This window comes from Pteropus medius, unplaced genomic scaffold (genome assembly GCF_902729225.1).
Source record: "Pteropus medius unplaced genomic scaffold, Ma_sr-lr_union100, whole genome shotgun sequence".
NCBI lineage: Eukaryota > Metazoa > Chordata > Mammalia > Chiroptera > Pteropodidae > Pteropus > Pteropus medius.
This window is the reverse complement of record NW_024354875.1, coordinates 22,568,642-22,590,745: the sequence shown is the minus strand read 5'-3', so window position 1 is coordinate 22,590,745 and position 22,104 is coordinate 22,568,642. Positions and strand designations below refer to the sequence as shown.

Genomic DNA, 22,104 nt, shown 5'->3' with positions numbered 1-22,104 from the left:
TGTACTGCATACCTGAAACTAATAATACAAAAAAAAAAAAAAGAGGGGTTTAGCTAGAAGAGAGGTCTCTACTCTGTCATGTGAATCACTGTCTAGAGAGAGCAGTAGGCTGCAGGGACAATACCAGTCCTCACAACAAGCTTTGAATGGAGAACAGGAAGGTGCTGAGGGTGAGGGTCAAAGACACCTCAAGCCGGAACATCTATGACACAGAGGAGGGAAAGGGTGGAGAGTGATGCTGTCCCTCTTCCTGGTGCCTGCACAGGACAGCTTTGTTTTTAGATACAGCCTCAAGCCTACGATCTCCAACTTTCAGAATAGATCAAGTGTTCCTACAAATACCAATAAGACATCTCATTATGAAAAGGGGGAAAACATAGGAAAAGGACCTTCATTAGGTGAAGTCCAAGTGCCAATGAATTTATTATGAAAATTGCCCAACCTCAGTAGTAATCCAAGTAATTGAAAAATGAATGTAGAACAATGGAAATGGTCCTATACCACTGGTGAGAGTGAAGACTGAGTGACTCGTTCTGAAAAACAGCCTGACACTACTGAGTAAAGTGGAAGATGTACACATCCTACTGCCCCGCAACCCCGCCTGCAGACCACGCCTGTGGTACCCCTGGAGTGCACCGAGCGACCTATGCAACAGTGCTCACAGCTGCCCCGAACTGGAAGCAACCCAGATGGCCATCAATAGTAGTATGCATAAGTTATGGTATAGCCAAACAACGGAATGTTACATAGCAATGCCAATAAACACTGTGCAGCTAAATGCAGTACAATGGGCCAGCCCCCGAACTCAACGTCGATTCCAAGAAACAAAACACGAGAGAACAGACACAGGGTGACTGTTCATACGTAGCTCAGAAAGCACTGCTGAAGCAATCCTGGAAAAGGCCCAGACGAGGGCGGGGCCTGGCTCAGTGCAAGTCCCTGGGTCTGCGTCCTGCTCTCCTGCATCCTGCACCTCAGACCAGGGGAGCCAAGTGCTGAGAAACACAGCTTTCCACACACACCCTAGGCCCGCTGTCCTCCTCAGATTCCCTCTCAGAACAGACAGCCGTACCCACTCCAGCTTCCTGTCAGCCTGGCCATGGTTGACACTCCAGAAGCCAAACACACAAAAGGATGCAAACCTGACATCAAGGCCCGATCTCCCTGTGACAGAGAGCAGCTCCTCCAAGGAACAAGGAAGTCTCTATAGACATTCCCGAGCGTCATGGTACAGTGGGCCAAAGACCGCACTTCTTCACAAGTCACAGAGAGATGCTCACATGACCTGAGCTCTGCTTCCATGCCAGGGGCCTAATACAGTGAGGCTGTGGGAGTGAGCCAGCATGCCCAGCAGTCCTACTCTTGGGGACCTAGGGACATAAAGGTCAGGCCAGGGAAGATGGGGGGAAGCAAAGCCTCTCCTTCCAGAAAGGCAAGTTAGCTCTTACTTTGCTTTTGGCCCTCAGCGCCCCTGAGGCAGGGAATGTGTGACCAGACTAGCTTGTCATTGGGCAATCTTAATAATGCTTTCCTGTCATCTGTCTATTCGAAGAATTTCTTCCAACTGCAAGAAACGCCACTTTTAACAACAGTTGCCATCTGTATTACTGTTTTTCTCTAGAAGTGCAACCAGAATAAAACACAAACATGAAATGTAAGCCACGGCTGATCTCGACTGCAGTGCCATCCCTGTCTGTGTATAAACAATCTCATTGTCAGTGATCGTACATCTAAACTTGTAAATAAATTATAAACAAATGCCATTAACAGAATAGAATTTTTATCAGTTTTATATAAGGATGCACTGGGGTAGAAGTGGGGGTTCCCATAACCAAAATGTTTGAAAACCAGTGGCCAAGGCGATCCTGCCTCTACATTAAAAGTCGATGCTAGTGGGTCCTGGTCCCTACTACCCTGGGCACGCCCATCACGGTTCCTCTCTGCCATGATGTTAATGATTCCTACATCACTGGGGCATTTTTACATATGTTATCTGGATAGATCTGAACATGACCCCTGTGGGTGGCTCATGAGATGGAAGATGTAGGCAGAGAGCCACTACATGGACCTGCTGCTCCTCTGCAACCTTCCACCAGTTAGGAAAGGCCTCCTCTTCCCACTCCACCAGCTGCAGCTGAGTATGACAAAGGACAAACAAACAAATGAACACGAACACACACGAACACACACACACACACACACACACACTGTAGCCAAGGACATGGTCAGCACAGATGTAGGACACCATGGGAAGAAACAAACTCAGGCTCTTCCATTTGATGAAGTCTGAAGCAGCTGATCCACCATAAAGGTCCATTCTCTTCTATTTGGTAAACAAGTTTTGTCTGCATTATAAATGGGGTCTTAAATCAGAATGTCTGTTGCAGCTGCTACTGAATTTCTGCAACAGCAGCACATCAGAAGCAACAGCCCAGCACTAAAGACAGGACCCTAAGCAGTACATGTGGAAAGCTGCTTTAAGAAGACACCAGAGAAGCCAGAGGTTGGAACCGCTGCAAGCAGACGCCAGTGCCACCCTAGGCCTGGAGACAGGGCTGGATTCCATTCTCCTCTTCCCTTATGGCCTGACTTATTGTGCGTTTAGTGATAAAATTCCTTTTGAAGTGATAAAGCACAGGCTGTAAGGGTCTCACTGAATTTTCTCAGGCTTGACACGGACCACATTTTGCACACAAATTCTTAATGAGGCTCTCATTTTTCAAATGATGCCAATATTTTTGGTTGCATCCCTTAGGACCCCAGAGGATAGGCTGCATCTCAAGTTTCAGCAGCCACGAGGATTTCAGGATACCATATTCGGAAATAAGCAAGGCTAAAGACTAGTCAACTACATGCTTAAGCAAACAAAATCAAGGCAAAACTCTGCTCAGGAATTCCAACTATTCTGCTGAAAAGGCTGACCGCTGAGTCTGAGCTGACCACCAGACTCTAATGAGGGTCACTGTACTCAGCCTGGCCAGTAAACAGGAGAGGGGACCAGGACAGGAGGAGAGTGTGCCCTGGCAGTGGGGTAATGTCTTGTTTACTGGCCAATGATATTCGAAGATGGAGAAAAAAGAGGGTATGAAATAGAGACACTAAAATCAAAATGAACACATGGCACTTTTTAGGACTCAAATTGGATACGATTTCTTTTACTTGCAAAATCCTTAACAAGATGGCACTTTCGTAATTAAATTTCCATGAAAGCATGGATCATTTTCTGACGATTCTGAGTAATTTTGCCTCAGCAATACTGTCCTCTGTCTTCAGAGCATGAGTAGATTTGTTATGGCAGATAATTCATTTTAAGAAAACCCAACTGACACTAAACAATATGAACTTATTAAAAATATCAGTGAGATATGGTTCTTTGTAAGATGGATCCTTTGCAGGAATCTTTTACATATTAAAGTTCCCTAGGCAAAGATTTGATTTACAAAAACTCAACTGTCAACTTGCCAGAAACACAGTCATCCCAGAAACAGGGCTGTTTGTAACATTTTATGGCAGATCTGTCAGTTGAATACACAGGGATGCACTACCTGTTAAACCCCAGCCCATAATATGCTTCTGTCCCCGATTTAGACTTTGAGAGAAGGGAGACAGGTCAGTACACACAGAGGCAGTGCCCGGATTCCAGATAATGACCTTTTCATATATTATACAGTGATGACCGAAACCACCTGCCAAGTCCAGAGCTGAGCACATCAGCCAAAACAGATGCACCTGCAGAAGGGCACTTCCTGCTGGATGAGATGGCTGAGGGAGCGATGGGGGCAAAGAGGCTCAGCTTTGCTTGGATACTTGTGTTTATTTGTGCAACATATTTACTAATATATCGGCTTTTCTCATCTTTTATAAAAAAGAATGGAAAATGGAAAAAATGGAAGTGCCATAATAGTAGTAGTAAGCAGCAGGGTTCTTATAAATGTTATCCAGTTGGGACCAAGATGGAAATCATTAGACGTGGCAAAGGCAGTGATGCTTGAACTTCAATGGACAAACCCAGCTCAACTGTAAAGGAGAAGAACAAGACTAAAAAGTGCACGTAAAATGCTGGAAAATTCCCAGCTATTTTATCTAAGAGGTAAAACGTAATTAGCGATTTTATGATTTTAAAAAAAAACAAAAAAACAAACACTCTTTGGGAATAGCAGCCCCTTCCTCTCCACTTTCTAACAACTGACCTTTGAAGAAGTTCTTAGAACAGAAGCTGAGAGCATTTGACTTTGCTGCCATTTGGGTCTGGGCTGAGCTGTCACACGGAGGGCCGCAGAGAGGCTGGCCCCAAAGCCCTGACTGAATAAGAATACCTAATCCCATTAAAAAAAAAAAAAAAAGCCAGACAACATCCCTTCCTCTACTTCTAGGTATAGGGCTGAGATTTATAACAGCCAGTCTTACAGTTCCACGGCTGAGGGAGGGAGGGCTTCTGTCAGAAAGAACCACCTTCCCAACAGTTATAAATTCTTCATCTCCACAAAGACCGGGCAGTTATTTGATCTAATCCTCAACAATGTGAAGCATAAAATGAAACACAATAAAGCCTGCTCTTACTTAAAATTGTCATGGCATTGGGAGATGAAATCTTGAGAAGCCTCCAGCATCCTCAGCCTGGATGAAGCCCGTGCTGGGAGGGGCACAGCCGCTCAGCGACCTCATGAACAGGAAGCCAGCACTGCCCACATGTCCTGATTGTTCCCATTTGGCAGAAGTCTCCCAGGAGGGCCTACAGCGACTGGCAGGCCAGCAAACTGGGCTGGGGTCACGGAGAGGGTACCTGTGTTACAAAGCGATAGGCGGCAACCAAGCACCACACAAGAATGTTGCCTCGCCCTCCACATCAGCCCGTTTCCCAACGTGCTACCTATGAGAGGTGAGAACAAGGCAGGATTCAAATCTGAGGAACCAGGACACTTCTGACATAAGTTCTACTGTGAAAACACACTGCCAGTCTCACGCATAGATTAAAGATTACACATGAGCCTCAAACTGCCCAGGAATTCTTTAAAGAAATAAAATGCGCAATTGCCACTAAACAGGACTTCGTGTGTGACCAAAACTCTTTATAAAGATTCTTCATAACTGTAAAGTAATTGCAAAGTAATCAAGGTTCTATCATTTAAGCATTCATTTCAATACTCTATCAAGACCAAATGCATAGCATAAATTAATATTACAATGATAATTAATATTAACAATCAACTTATCACAACCTCTGTAGCATATTACATCTGTTGAACACTCAGAACTGCCAAGCTCTGGGTAAAATACTATGGGTGAATTCTCATTTAAATTCGACAAGAATCCTTTGATAAGAATCATATTAAATAATTAATATGTCTATTTTATTGAGGTGAAGGAAATGAGTCACAAGAGTTACATCATTTGCCCCAAATCATGAAGCCAGTCAGTGTCAGTCAGGAATTAAACCCAAGCAGCTGAATAAACCTGGAGCCATGCTATAAAAAAGGAAAAATCCTGACATATTTTAATAACATATGATGACACTGTAGAGTGCTTCCTGCATGAGGCTTCATCAAATTAACTCACAAATTCATTTAATACACAATCAACTTCTATGAGCAAGAATCGCTCATCTTGGTTTTACAGATAAGGAAAATAAGGCTCAGGGAAGTCAAACCACTCGCCTAAGGTCACACAGCTGGTGGGAGGCAGGGAGAAGTGTGGATGTCAAGGACTCGGGCTGGAGTCGAGAGTTCTTAGCTCCCATCCTGTTGCCCTCAGGAAATCTCCTTTAAAAATGCCCAGCTAATCAAACAGACTACGAATGCTGTTTTAGAACGAGAGTGTCAGAAAACACTTTTCTTCTCCCGAGGAACAGTTAAGCTTTCTCCCATGAACAGTAAGAATAATCTACAATGACCACATTCCCTTCTAACTCTGGACGCACAGTATCCTCAGGCCAGAACGGTAGCTCAGCCCAGCAAACCTTCAGACACCATGGCAGGAATATTTGTGCTACTCCGCGTGTCCTTCTCCTGACTTTATTTTCTTCCTAGTCTTAGATGTACTATTTCAAATAAGCCTCTTCAAATCCTTTGAGGAGTGATATGTTATAAATGACGTAAACTCAATTTAAAAACAATTTCCTAAAACATGCATGACATAAATCACATTTCACACAGACTTCGTTCTAAAAATCTATCAGAAGATCGCAGCTTTGAACAGCTGTCACTTCTAAAGTGTGCTGAGAATGCTCACATTTTTGATCCCCTTACACACCAAATTATTTAAAGCACACATAACATGCTGCTCTTCTTTCTCTACATAAAGGGCTGAGCATGTGCTGAGGAGGACAGAGTTATGTGCTGGACACCATGCAGGGGGTCAGTGTAAAAAGGGGGCGTTTTCACACAGTCATTTTATACGATCTCACATCTGGTCTCAAAAGAGGAAAAAAAGAAAAAGAATCTAAATATCATTTCAATAAGAATTTGAAAGAACCAATTACGGTTTTTCTTTGGGAATGCAAATGTACTATCTGTTGCCCATCGAGGAGCGACTGATTGAAAGAACAAGAAACAGTATTTGTAGGTAAAGAAGCCCTAAGCTACCAAAATCTAGATGAGTATGAGTCTTTATGTTGAAAGCAGAAGTCTGTTTTTTAAAAATGAATGTGAAGGAACCACTCACCAGAACGATAGATTCTATGTACAGCAAAAGCAACATAAAGGTATGAACAGAGTCCTCGTAAGGGGTCAAAGTACCAGTTCATTTGCACCTGAGTGGGTATTTTAACATACCCACTTCTTGCCCCTCACCTGCACTAAAGGTCAGCTGATTTCTGCTGTCCTCTCGGCAGAGAGGAGTGGTCATCAGAACGCTCCCATGACAGGGGCAAACCCCAGAGTCTGCTCAAGCAGGAAGGGGACAGGGTATGGACAAACCCAGTCCACTTAGTTCTTACCCTCAAATCCCCTCTACTGTTAAGGGTGACCCCCACACTCATTTTTTTCCAGAGCCTGGATTACCCCCTCCCTGAGTGTCCTACATCACCCCACTTTGTTCCTCCCCTTACAGGGTCCTAGGTTACTCCACCTTATGCCCCCTCTCCCATACTCCTCAGAGTTCTATGTTACCCTAACTTTTCCCATGCCTTCCTAAGTCCTGGGTTACCCTTCTCCGACCATAGAGGATCCTCAATTCCCCCCTACATCCTGGGTTATCCTCTCCCTCACACTCTCTCGGGTACTAGGGTCTCTTTTTGTGCTTTAATGCCAAGGACATTCAAGAACTTCTACCATTGTTAGGACTGACAGAAACCTGGATTTCTACGCATCTCTCTGCACTTTCTTAAAACAAACACTAGCAGAGGAAGGAATGTCCTGACAAGGATTTTCCAACAACAGTGCCAGCGAGATACTCAGGACCTCCAAAAAATCGAGTACCTTAGGTATAGTACAGCAAGTCACTTAGCTTTCCTCTACAAGATACATTCAGCAAATTCCTTAACACAGATTCTCCACGTGCCCCAACAAGCAATGGATAAATGCCTTTCCTTCTAGTTTCTCACCTGAAATTCTGTCCTGGATGTCCATACGTATGTGAATGTCAAACTCCATCCAGTAAGTTTTAAACTTACTTTAAATTCTTATCAAATAACAGCCCTCCTCTCTCCAAAAAACGAATAAGGCAAAATACGAATGAATAAAGGGTCATTTCTAAACCAACCATAAGCCATCCTGTTCCCTGGGGTGCATGCACCATTCTGTGGGGCAGCCTTGGGTGTGACTGGCTCAGTCATCCACGGCCTGGGTCCACCTGCGATTCAGAACTGAAGGACACCTCACCTCCAGGGCGGTGGGCAGAACCACAGAGTGGGAAATTAAAACAGCCGTGGAGACAAGAGGGAAACTTAAAACATCAAGGATGAAATGCACCTCTACCCTGCTTCATGGCCCAGTAAGGAAAGAGGTCCGAGGACACCCTCCCCCAGGATTGGCCTGGAAACGCTCCCACTCCAGCTGACAGGCCGAAGCCTCAGACTCAAGTTCCAGAGGCAGCCAGGTTCTACCCGGAACCCTGTCCAGAATTAGAGAACAGTGGACTGTGATTAGCATACATGCCAAACCGAACAGCTTCGGCGCACTACAAAAAGAGCAGGTTTTGTAGCTAAATTACCTACTCAATTTACAGTGGAGAAAATGTAACCTTTTTTTAGAAATAGAGCCTAATAAGGTGGTTGGTTTTGTTTTTGTTTTTGTTTTTAACAGCTTTGGCAATAAGAAACACTGTATTTATAATAATTAAACTTTTTTGGAAAGTATTTACCAACTAAAGTATTTTACCAACTAAAATAGCATGGACAACGTAAAGGAACACTTTACATGAAGTAGCTCAGTCAGACTTCTAACTGTGTCTGATGGGGCATCCCCTTTCAGAAATTAGGAAAGGGCAGCCCTTGGAAACGGTCAGCTGATGGGCAGAACGGCATCCTATTCGTGTGTGAAGCCAAGGACTCCAGGCCTATTGGCAGACCAGCTATCATGCAGTAAGAAGGATATCCAAGGGGGCAATGGAGTGAGGGCACAGCACATCCTGGGGTAGGTGGTTGGGCTGATACTGCAGGGAGGAAGATGTTATGGACTCAAAGAAGGGGTGGGCACAAGCCGTTCTGTCCTGTCAGTCATGACCGACCACACCACGTTTGGCTGCTAATAGCTGTTTCAATGATGAAGTCCAGTCCCCAACTACACTCACAGCACATGTGCGGCATCAGTGACCAGGACAGAGTTTCTAGGCTGGCCTGGAATCCAGCAGGATGTGACCTGTGCTAAGACAGACACAAAGAAACTAGATTTGGTCCTTATGACAACTGGTAAGGGGCTCCTCATCGCGCCCCCCACACTCCGCCAATTTCTCCCCAATTGTTCTGCAAAGTGAATGTTATCTGCCCTAAAAATTACATGGCTTTGTTTTCTATAAAACCACTTGTCCACTCAACACCTATGTGACAAGCAGCAGTCCAGGACAGTGGCTACTGACTACCAGGTCAGACAGCACCGAAAGAGAACATCTCCATCACCGTAGAAAGTTCTACTGGACAACATCAGACTAGACACAGTCGCTATACACATAGGTGAGGAAAAGAAACATGGAAATTACTGTTTTCCAGAAGCTCACAACTTAGGCAAAACAGCCTTTTACCAAATAAGTGACATCAACAAATTTATAAATGGTAAGTGCTAAGAAGGGATGTGCAAAGTGGCCAAAAGAGGCAGGGCTGGGGAAGGCATATTTGCAGGTAAAATGGAAAATGATGAAATAGAAGGGCTTCTACTTCCCTGTGAAGAGCTAGATCTCACCAGAAACAGACAGGATGCTCACAGACTCGAGAGTTGCTTGGAGTTTGGAAAAACAGTTCCTCTGACAATTCACAACCGCATAAGGTCACCAGTTAGGCATCTGTGATCATTTCAGTTTGGGCTAATTCACATCGAACACTGACATGGAAACAGTAACTCAGTTAGGGCTGGACTTCGCGGGAGCCAGCACTTACTTGTCATGGCTATGGAACGCCTGAAACACAGATAACACAAGCATCTGATGGGTTCTTGTTATGTTCCAGGCTGCCCAGAAACCATGAGACTGAGCCTGTCTGACCAAATCTGTGAACTTCACGAAGCAAAGGGCCTCGGCAGCCTGGAGGGCAGAGCTGCTGGGTTGAGAGATACAACAGCAAGCCCACTTCTCAGTAGCTCCCAGCTTTCTCCGGTGGGTCCCACTGCTTCTCCACCTGAGTGAGCACTAGAAGCACTAAAGAGCTACCAGACTACAGAATGATTTTGAAGGGCTATACACTAAATGTCCAATAGAAGTAAAAAGCAAATAGCCACAGATGCTGGTGAAAAGGGATACTTACATAAATTAAGCTCTCTGCTCTATAAAACAGATAGAGATATTCTCTAAGTTTTCTAAGAGCTGGAGTTTACTGCAATATACCCTAAATTAAACATTCTTATCATTTTAGATTAGTGTTTTAAAAGTCTATTATATATTTTGTCGCTTTAAACTTAAGATAGGAACCATCTCCTTTCTGTGATGACCCTGATGACGCTGGGTCATCAGCAGGGAGACACACAGGGTACCACAGATGCACAACTGTCCCTACTCCTGCCATCCCCATGTGGACTGGCACGAGGGACAAGAGACTTCACATGAGCCTGCTGTTTCCTGCGCCCCCTCCTCTCTGGCTAATAGCTGTCATCACCCTCACCAATGGCCTCCTTCTTCCAATCAGCACTGGACATGAAAATCACACTTTCACGATGTACACTAGATACACTGAGGTTGCAAGGGGCTCTCCTGGCAGAAAAGTGAAGGACCCTGTGCAGGGTTTAGTACCCCGACTTCTGGAATGTAGCTGTGAGAGGAGAGATGGGCAGGTAGCTGTGCTCCAAACAGGGCAGCATCACTGCATGGAAAACAATAGGCCCTTCAAAGCAGGGCAAGGTGAGGCAAAAACAGACCCAGGAGACCCTGCCTTGTAGCCCTATCGGCTGGTGGTTTAAAGCCAAGTTGTTCACACCTAAAGCTATACTGACAGACTTGTATAAACTCATACAAGGGTTCAAAGAGAAATAATGAATGGCGTTATTCATACAAAGCTTCCAGTTATTCTGTCATCTTTCCGTACCCTCTAGCTGTGGCCGAGACAGATAAGCTCCATTCTAGTGTCTGAGACACGAGCCACCATTGACCACACCCAGGAATGAGGACCAAACAAAACCAGGACGTGAGACAACTGCTTCCACTTCCAAAGGTCCCTAGCAACTAGAAGCAGTGCACGGAGCAGCACAGCCCACACAGGCTGGGGAGCCGCCAGGTTACTGCTTGGTGAGGATGAGGGCTATGAGCTGACCCACCGGCTCATGCTCTCATTATTGGGGCCTCTGTTCCAGGAGGCATTCAGGTCAGGTAACGTGGATTCTACAGAGTTGAATCCCAAACACAGACCTCATGGTCTGGGTAAGGTAGTATATACTCATGCGAAGCCCGAATCTACAGACATTCTCTCATCTAAAACTTCCTCAGCAAGATTTCAACGTATTCCTTTGACAACCACAGACCTGGAAATTAGGAGAGTTCGGGGTAGCAGACAGCGGTAGTCATTTTTGAAGAATACAAGAGAAAGGTACCAGATAAAAAATGCAGAGAAGGGAACACTGATTTTATTGACACAGAGTCCATAGAGGACTGTTGGGGCCCGCTAAGCCTGAGAAGCAGTGCTTAGCTTTTTTCTGGTTTAAATTTCTTTAAAAAGTCTCTTAGCTGAGGAAATTCACCCTGATGCGTGCTGAGGAAGGGTGTGAAATGCTTCTGAGGTCGCAAAGTGGTCTGAAGGTTACGTGTGAGGCTTTGGAAGGGTGGGGCTGAGCTATTATTCATCTTTTCATTAAGACTGATGGGAAGTCAGTGGTTTCCCTTACAGTCTCTTTAGCTCTCAAGGGGGAGGCAGAGTACTGAAATTCAGGACAGGTCACCTGTGAGACACAGCAGATCACAAACGCAGTCCTTCTCTGGATTTTTCTTTCAGAAGGAAAAATCACCTTAATTATGAAAGGCTTGAGAGTCCCATCTGAGCTGAGTATGTGCCGTTACTACTACTAGCACTAAGCCCCATTACCATCATGGGCACCTATCATTAGGTGTCACCATAAGTTGGACACATTAGACAGCTGTCACAGTGGCTCTCTATTCGTCCTCAAGCCATGGGCCACCTGACACTACTTAAGGGGTGCCTCTTAAGAAAATAAGAGTCTTGGGCTCCTCTAGACCCAATCAATCTAGGTACAAGTGTCCTAGGGGTTCTTATCATTAGGTATATTTGGACAAGATTCCTTATCTTCAACGCCATCCTAGAAAGTAGATACTATTTTCCTCATTTGACAAGAAGTCAAAGTTACTCGTCGAAAGGTGCTAAAGTAGGCAATGAAAAGGCAAGGATTCTGACCTTCTGGCAAGTGCAAAGCCAAGCCATGCACGGACCCACTGGAGTACACTGCTGCCCACGACATGGTATGGAAGTGGATGGAAATTTCTTTCACCAAATTATAGAGCAGCCTGTACTATCTAAATGGGTGGGGGAAGGAATCCATAAAGAATTAAAGGCAATATTTAAATTTACACTCATTTAGGCCCAACCATAATCCAACCCCGTTTGGGGTCCTCCGCTCTCCTTGGAACTAGGGAGGCCAGGCCACCTCCTTCCTTGGCAATGCAACTAGCATTGCGAGCCACACACACGGTGGCTGCCCCATAGGGAGGGTGCCAAGAGGCTCTGAAGCGCACCCCATCCCCCAAACTCTGAGACTCTTCCTAAGTATGAATTAGCTGATAAACTGTACACACTACCATTTGGCTTGATAAGAAACAATTAAGCAGCTTTCGGAAATAAATCTGCAAGAGAAATGGAAGTCATATATAGTAAGGACACACACAGGACACAGCTTGGAACTGCATATTAACTTCTTATTTAATGCATATTAAACACTCTTTGATATAACATGTGCCATATCTATTAAACAACTACTCATAACTTAAGAGTCTTATGTGCCTAATACCAGTTCAGTCGAATGGAAAATGCCAAAGCAGCATTATCTATATTAGGATGACAGGTAACCGACTAAGACCTTAAGATATACTCCCCGTGGGCTTCCTTCCCACACTACCGTTAAGCACACATACCCCGCACTGATGGAAATGGACTTGATAAACTCGTATTCAGCTTTCGAGTAGGCCGCATGAGGCCCGAGTCCTGCTCTCACTCTACAAGGCAGAGCACCTTTGATTCCTCTGAACATGGGGCTGGAAGCTCCTGCCCTGCTCACTCTGTGTGGTTCACAGGAAGACCAGGTTGGTTAGGGTAAGGGCATACCTTACTTAGGTACTTCTAGCTGACATTCACCAGGTGTACAGGAACTGCTAGTCTGATTCAAAATGATTCAAATTTTATATGATTCTAGAAAAGTTTTATTATTCATTAAGGAAGTTTTTAAAAGCTCTAAGCTTCTAATGCTTCGTGATAAAATAACAACAGGACTTTATGCATCCCAAGTCATTCTTAAGAAGATTAGGCCAAAATGAGGGCTAAAACATCAAGCTGGCCCAGACTATAAGCAGTGGAATTATAATTACCTGTTTCTCCCCACAGCGTGTCGGTGCCATTGACGTCTATTTCATGTTCCTTTTCCAGTCCCAGTAAGCACTGGACCACCTGTCAGAAGTGGCAAGGTGATTTAATGAGTTCTCATAGCCATATGTCCTTATTATATCCCATGTATCAAAGGACTGAGTGTGTTGTTTTTTAAACATGATTATCTCATGCTGCACAAGGAGAGAAAATATAATGAAAACTGTTTTCGAGCATAATTCGTATGCTATTCACACTTTCACTTTGAAAAGAATTAAAAAAAAAAAAAAACAGTGGATTTCAGCAACATTGTTCAGGATTACCAGGTACTCAGAATTTTAATGAATTCCAACATGACCCAAATATGCCAGCCTAATCAACGAAGGACACAGGAGATCATACAAAGAGTGGTTTCTGCATAAATCGCCGGAAGATGGTGAATCCATTTTCACAAGTAAAGAAAACGAGGCGATGTATATATCTTTTCAAGAAAATAAACAGTAAGATCCAAATAATTTTTCTGCTGACAGCATTAGTCTTCTTTTCTGTACAGGAATCCTGCCCATCAAAGAGCGGGTTGGGTCACAGGTGTGGAGGCAGAGTGCTGGCTCATGGGGAGACGGAAGTGTCTGAGCCCTGAGCCAGAGCCGACATTCACTCCAAGCACCAGCAGAGACAGGAAAAGCCATTTTCCAGTCTCACAATCTACACTCTTTGCAGTAGGCTGAATAATGGTCCCCAAATATGTCTATACCCTTGTCCTAGGAACCTGGGAATGTTACCTTATATGGCAAGAGGGAATGTGCAGGTGTGATTACGACTCTTGAAATGGGACGATTATCCTGAATTACCCAGGTGCATATCTCATATACATCTCACACAATCACAGCTGTCCTTATAAGAGGGATAGGAAGAACCAGGCCAGAGGAAAGAAGAGATTTAAAAACTATTTATAGTTTTATTTTAAAGGAAAAATAACAAACCTATTACCTGGTAACATTTAACATTTTTACAAAATGTGTATTTTTTTAATGATATGAGTAGTTTTTCCAAAACTAAAACATACAGGTCAGTCGACTGGCATTGTCTCATATATTTTATTATTATTATTATTATTAAGTTTATTTGGGTAACATTGGTTAATAAAATTATATAATTTTCAGGTGTGAATTATAATTTGACATCTATATATTCTATTGTGTGATTACCACCTAGAGTCCAGTTTCCTTCAGCTACCATATAATTTGATGCCCTTTACTCACTTCACCCTCCCATAACCCTCCTATGTTTGACCCCCCTTATCCTGTCTACCTTTTCCCTCCTACCCCGCCCCCTATCCTCTGGTAACCACTAGTCCATCGTCCATGTCCCTGTGTCTCATATTTTTGTAAATCTCTTCACGTCTGTCCTAAGATAGCTAGCTGCATTCTCTTAAACATTTCTGCATTCAATTTGTTGCGATATATTGTGTTGGTTGAAGTACTGTATGTGTGTATTTTTACTATTTTAAATGCCAAAAATTAGCCAGCCCGCAGTACATGTATGTGCATGTACATGTGTGCATGCGTGTGTGTGCGTGTGTATGTGTCTGTCCTTGTGTTTTAAATGCCAAAAGTCAGCCAGCTTTGCAACCAAATTTACTTTAAATCATTGCAGGGAAGAATTTTAGTAAGTACAGAGTGAGAAATACATGGAAAGGAGAGGTTAAAATACTATTAAATTCACAGACACGGGTCAGGAAATGACAATTAAATCTTCAAACAAGAATACGACATCTACCAGAATTAAGTGCTCTAACTACTGTGTGAAGTTTTCCTTCAGTGCAAGAACTGTGAATGACAAGCATTCTTACATGCTTATCAGAGCATTAAAGTTCTATTTTTAAAAATCCTTCAAATACGCAAGAACAATTTTAGAATTAGGATTCCGTATGATTATTTTTAAAAGAACACAAGGACAAAAGAATGAACCAAAGCAGAATAAAAGTAAGACAGGAGGGCAAGAGGGTAAAAGTAGAAAAGGGAAGGAAGAGAGAAATAGACAAGGAAGAGCAGAGAATGAATGTTACAAATATTACAACAGGCTCCATGTGGGAGCAGCCTGCCCCATTGCGTGAGCACGCATGTGCACCTGACACAGTGGGTTTTCACTCACGGGAAAGGTGTGATGCCAACAGATCTTTACACATGCTCAAACCAACTGCTATTTCTTGAAATCCTCATCTTCTTTCATTTTCCATGTATCACAGGCTAGCAACTAAGAAGGTGATTGGCATAAGCATCCACCCCACTGGGCTCTACAGCGTCCAGTTACCCAAAAAGGAACCTCGCCATTCCACTCACCAAGCTGTGGCCCATGCTGGCAGCAGCTGTCAGCGCCTGCTGCAGGGCTTGGCTCTTCTTCAGTGTGCCTGGCTGGGGAGGGCCTGCCGACCACTCACAGGTCAGCAGGTACCGGAGAATGTCGCAGTGGCCCCTCAGTGCACTGTGGACCAGCGCACACTGTCCTTTCTTATCCAAGTGGTCCACCTGGGAAGCAGGGGTAGGGAAGGTCAATTTAGCATCACCTTTTCTCTGAGAACACAGGTTGCACCACAGATGCTGAGTGTAAACCTCAATCCACTGCATATCCACGTTCCAATGCATCTTTCTGGAGATGCACTGAATTACTTCATTGTAATGAATGCACTGTTCCAGGCCTCGGGTTCACTTTGAGTAACTAGTGATCACAGGATACCCTCCTCACTCCCAGTGTCCCTCCAGCAAACGGCTGGGAATGCCTAGTTCTCTGGGGACTATGTGTGAGGACACAGACAAACCCTTTGGCCAAAGCCCCTGTGCTTCTCAGTCCCGTGGGTGTAATATTCTAAATCTGCTGTGACAAGCTACAATTTGGGGAGCAGAGCAGTTCTTTAGTCACTGAGCCAGGAGAGCCAGTGAAGAGAGAGGAATCTGGAAAACCCAGCTCTGAACCAAGGAAGGGAAGGAAGGGACCCTGAGTGACTTCTGATTGAAGAAGAAAGGAGGCCATGTGCAGGCAGGCAACCTGGCACATGTCGGCATGTCAAATATGGCCAGCCAGCCACAGAGTCTGAGTGTCTGAGTCCTGTGTACCTTCGACAGTCCGAGAGCAGCGGATAACACGTCATTCCTTGTCTACACCTGGGACTACTGGGCTGGAAAAGGGCCTAGCCTCTCCTCAATTGCAAATGCTGGGAGTGTTCTGTGCCCCTGCCCAGAGGCTTTGCAACTGCCACCTACACAATCTCCCTTCGCCTACAATGCTTACGACTATGATGCGCGGGAACCTGCTAGCCTCCGAATAAAGCCAAGCCAGTGTGAATGTGGACATGGAGGCATGGTGATGTGCGAACATGCCCACTGGCAAGGCTTAACTACAATATTTCCCTTCTTCCATGAGCTAAGGTTCATCTGTCCCAAATATTGTAGTTTTGAGAGAAAAACCAAAAAGGCTCCCACAGTTCCTACAGCCCAATGTCTCTTTGAACTTTAAATATCCTAATTAACTATGAAGACAAATATCAGTGATTTATTTCTATTATTATTCAAAAGCACATCTCTCCCTTCCCAATTAAATGCTTATAATAAAGCTAAACAGAGCTACTGTGTTAAATGCTGTGATAACTTCTAGGTGTACAATTGCAGGCTTCTGAAAGGACTGCCCTACTATTCATGCCGCTGGTGGCCAGGGGTCTCCCTGTTATCCTGCCTCCCCCTTTGACAACTTTAACGAGAGTAAGAGCTTAGGAGAAAACCACACGGCCCCTCGCTCTCCAAGGCTGTGCATCCGCGCACCTACATCAGGCTGAGCAGCGCCTGCAGCTCTACCCTTTCTGTTTATGTGGTGACTTCTGTTCACTGCAGTTCAACAAAGCAGAGGCAAGGAAGACTGGCCCAGTTGACAATTCCAGCAAAGCAGGGATGTGAAGATCTTTCCCCACCCACTGGGGCAGGCTGCTGCTTACCTTTGCCCCCTTCTTGACCAGCAGACACACCAGCTTCATGTGGCCAGCAGCTGCCGCGTAGCAGAGGGCGGTCATGCCATTCTCTGACATTCCCTCCAGGAAGGCGCCAAATTCCAGGAGCAGAGTGACCACTTCCTCATGGCCGAGGTGAGATTGGACGCACAGGATCGGGGCGTTATTTAACACTTCTGTCCTGTAGTTCACGTTGGCCCCTCCCAAAATCAGGAGACGGCTTACCTGTTGGATAATGTTCCCCAACAAGATTAATTTCTCACGTAATATCACAACACTTGCAACTACATTCGTTGAGAAGGGCAATATCCTCATTTTGATCCAGTGGTTCTCAAACCTGAATGTGCACCAGTGTTACCTGGAAATGTGTTGAAAATGCACATTTTCGGTGGTGGGAATGTAAAATCCTGCAGCTGCAATGGAAGAGTGTGGCAGTTTCTCAATATCCAGCAATTCCACTTCTGGATATATCACCAAAGGAAATAAAATCAGTCTTAAAGAGATATCTGCACTGCCTCGTTCACTGTAGCATTATTCACAACAGCCAAGAGGCGGAAGCAAACTAAAATGTCCATCGATGGTTGAATGGATAAACAAAATATGGTATGCACATACAATGGAAAATGATTCATCCTTTAAAAGGAAGGAAATTCTGACACATGCTATAACATGAAGGAACCTTGCAGACTGGCTAAATGAAATAAGCCAGTCATAAAAAGACACATACTATAAAATACCACTTATATATAGAGGTACCTAGAACAGTCAAATTCAGACAGAAAGTAGAATGGTGGGGGCTAGGAGGAAGGTGAAATGAGAGTTGTTCAAGAAGTACAGAATTTTAGTTTTACAGTGAGAAAATTCTGGAGATCTACTACGCCATAATGTAAATAAACTTTACTGAATTCTACACTTAAAAACAGTTAAGATAGTAAATTTCATGTTATTAATTTGTTTATTTTACCAAAATTTATAAAGCACATTCTCAGGCCTCACCCCCTGGACTTGTGATTTAGTAGGTTTGGGTGGGGCCTGAGAATGTGCCTTTTTAATGACTCCTAACTGACACTGATGCTGTTGTTCTGGGTATCATACTTTGAAAACTCACTGCTTAATCTTAAAAATAGAAAATTCATTTTTCTGGCAAGGAAATAATCACAGGATTAAATAATTAACAGTGAGATAACAAGGCTGAAAGTAAACGGAAATACTCTTTTCTTCACAAGAAAGTGTATCTAAAAAAAAAAAAAACAGAACACATGAAAATGTTTGCATGTCCTTGCGATTGTCAGCAGCAAAAGATTCCCAGAAAATAATCTGCTTTTTCTAATTACTACATCCACCACCCACGAAACTCCTTAGATCCACATGTCAGGGGAAATTTATCTAAAGATTTTAAAATAAAATCATTGAATACTTTATGCAAATTGTAGCTATACTAATATTTTCTGCATCCCCATGTCATTGAAAAACTGATACTCCACTAACACCTATGAAGATATCCACTGCATTTCTTCAAACAGTTCCCTTCACTAGTCTCGACCAGCATCAATCACACCCCTGACAGACTCTGGTAGGCCTCCCGGGCTGCCCACTACGTGTGAAAACCACAGAGACTGTGTCATTCATTTGACTAGAGACACAATGGGATCATCTAAAGAAACAGAAAGATGATAAGTCATATAAAATTCAAGTTATTTCAGTGACATGTGTCCATAAGAGTAACTGACAGAATTTTTACAAACTGATAGAAACTAATATTATTAGGTGGTAAAACCACAACTCGGAATAGTGAGACAGCACAGACAAGTATAAAATCTGAAGTCTTGGTTGTTGCTGGAGCTTGAACCTCACGTGATCCTCCAGCTCCTTCTCTGACCGCCCTTCCCACACCTTTCCCCTCCCTTCCCCCACCATAGCCACCCTGGGCCCAATGTTTGTACTGCAACGACAGCAAGCAGGGCCCAACCTCTCCGCCTTTACTCTTACAATTCCCTCTATCAGGAATGCCCTTTCCACAGATACAGGTGACAAATGGTCACTTCCTACAGGTCTCTGCTCCAGCACCAGGACACCAGAGAGAAAGAAGTCCTTTCCACTCTATAAAAAATACTCCCACCACTCCCCTCACGCACATCCTTGTGCACAGACGACCACGCCCCCACGCATTCATCAACCCCAGTCATCCTCCATCCCCTCCGCACACTCCATTTTCCAGCTTAGCCCACTGCACCAGACACTGGCTGTAAGAGTCCAAAGTTCACAGAGGAGAGTGGCAAACAAAGGCCCTCCATGATAGGATGGCCCAAGTGTCAGATCCCCCCGCCCCACACTACATTACAGATAACATTAAGTGCTGATGAGCCAATGCCTGCCCCATTGTTTACACCCATCAGAAGGGACCACCTTTGAGCTCCGCCCAACTTCCATTCTCCCACTGCCAGCCAGCACTTGTGGATAGAAAGGCAGAGGACACATGGATGAAAAATCAGAAAAGGTGTCTCTATCCTAACACTGACACTTAACACACGACCTAATACCTGCTGAGTCTGCTCCACAAATATACATGGGTTCACTCTTAAATGAACACCAATCTCAAATTATGACTTGAAACGATTTTAAAATTGTTAGGTGGTGCTAAACAAAAGTAGGGGATTTTAGAAAATCATTTCCCTCTGAGCAGCTACCATTAGTATGGAAAGAACAGGATAAGGCTGGTGAAATACTTGGAGATTTCATCAAGGCCTAGGAAAAATCGATTCTCAGCAAGAGTACAGAAGAACCCTGTGGTGTTTTCAAAACACACATAACGTCAGGCTCAGGTCACCAGCAGGAATGGACTAAATTCCCTTGTGACTCTGACAGCCAGTTATCCTCTCACCTCTCTTATCAATCTTACCCCCTCGTGAGGACCAAGAGCCTAAGAGAAAAAGATGCACCACCCGAATCTACCTGACGGGCGCTCCTTGCTAACAATGTTGTAAGGTATACTTTCAGAAATGTCTCGCTGGATATGAGACACCACCTGGACGGTAGGCGCTTAAGGGCAAAGCTTTCCTAAACATGTATATCTTCGATTCACACGTCATCTGCTTCTTGGGAAAAACATTTCCTTTCTTGGTACAATGCTGTAGGTATTTTTTACCACTTAACCCCCAATCGGTCTGTGGATCTTGCCCTAACCCATGGTTCTTCACCCTGCTGCATACTGAAACTACCTGGGAGCTTGAAAGTTTCCACCGGGTGCTCTGCTCTTGGAGATTCCGACTTGGCTGGGGTGCCGAGCTCCCCAGTGATTCTAGTTGGTTGGCAGCCAGGGCCGTAAACACATCAGATGATAGATGCAGCTGTGGAACATGGCTTGGTCCGTGCCCGGTACCCTTCCAGCTGTGATTTGGGACAAGCTACTAACTGCCTTCAGCCTCATCCGAAACATGGAGATAAAAACAGTTTCATCTCACTGGTTGTTGTGAAGATTAAAAATGAATGTACAACACACACACACACAGCACTAGTACAGCCCTCGGCATCCTATAAATGCTAAATAAATATTGCTATTATTACGGTCACCTTCCATGGAATCATTAGAAGGGAAAAGAGCCCAGGTCCCTTACCCTAGAAGGAACAGGAGGGTGCTCTGCCAGACCTGGCACCTAGAGGTCTGGCCTCTCCGGGCTGTCCACCAGCACAGAGCAGCAGGAGCCCGCAAGCTTCTGAGAGCACCTGGACCCACCAAAAACTCAGGCAGCTCTTCTTTACCACCAACAAGCCTGTCCAGAATGCTTCAGGTGCCTACAGCAGAGTCTCAGTTTCCACAAAGGAGACAAGGCAGTAATAAAAATAACTCGCTTGACCATGTAATAAACGCCTAGTATTTTTCCAAGAGCTTTAACATCAGATTTCCCATTGCTATGAGACAGGCTCTTTGTTCCCTTCATTTTATAAGTGAGAAAACAGGCTCAGAGGGGAAAAGGCACAGAACAGCCCTGGGCACAAAGCTAATAACTGCCATAGAGCAGTCCCATGGCAGAAGCAGCAGCTCTAGCTAAGATTACTCTGCGTTCAAAGAAGGGGTGTAAATAGTTCATCCTCTACATTTTCTTCTAACTACATGGAAATTTTCCAACCATCGCCACCAAAGAAACTCTCCTTGGATAAAATCTGGAAATGGCAATATTATCTATAAACTTCTGGATTAATGAATGCAAGAAAATAAAAAAGGGGGTTGGGGGTTGGCAAAGCAATATGATCATGAGAAACAGAAGAGGCAGTGGCCAGCATGTTCGCAAAATACAAATTTTAGTTTTCTCGGTAGTAACCGATTTAAAATGTGTGTTGCCTGTTATGCAGGATATGACTGGACCCTATGAGCCCAGAGAAGTAAGAATGAAGTCCATGCCTAACTCTGTCTCCTCCCCTCTCTACCTACAGCTGAGAGAAGAAGCACAACCTGAATTCTCCTCGGTCACAGCCTTGGGAAGCCCATGGCTAGCAGCCAGTCTGATGGGACAGTGTGAGCAAAACAGCCAGCTGGACGGGAGCCTGGTGTCACTGGTGGCAAGGACCCTAGTGGGCTGGCCAGGGCCTGGGCTGGTATGATACTGGCCTTCTAATACTCCATTATTAGAAGTCGCTGCCTTACCAACTAAAATTAAAATTCATCTACCAAGTAATCATTCCCAAGCAAGTCACTTTAATTTACCAAAGTGGCAAACTGCAATTATTGCTCAAAATGACATCCATTCCTGTATGACAACATTTAATACTCTCTTTAAAAAGTGCCTTAATTGCATGCATAATTTTAAATTACTGTAATTTGTTCAAGATTCTGTGAAAACCCTTTTTTTCTCTTGAAAGATAAAAGAAACAGAAGCATAATGGAAAGCCTTAAAATTTTATAACCAAGTTATAGAATTTGGGGAATAGTGTAGTCATAGGTGACACTGGA

General features: G+C 44.2%; 1 protein-coding gene across 11 annotated transcripts in view; it reads right to left on the bottom strand.

Moving 5' to 3' along the window:
* TANC1 (tetratricopeptide repeat, ankyrin repeat and coiled-coil containing 1) overlaps positions 1-22,104 on the bottom strand; it is a 214,357-nt gene that overhangs the window by 15,247 nt on the left and 177,006 nt on the right. For all 11 annotated transcript variants that reach the window (XM_039855457.1, XM_039855455.1, XM_039855459.1 and 8 more), the window contains 3 exons: positions 17,145-17,381; positions 15,502-15,687; positions 13,165-13,243 (listed from right to left, as the gene is read on the bottom strand). In XM_039855457.1, coding sequence (XP_039711391.1) covers positions 13,165-13,243; positions 15,502-15,687; positions 17,145-17,381 — 502 coding nt within the window. The remainder of the gene's footprint in view (positions 1-13,164; positions 13,244-15,501; positions 15,688-17,144; positions 17,382-22,104) is intronic.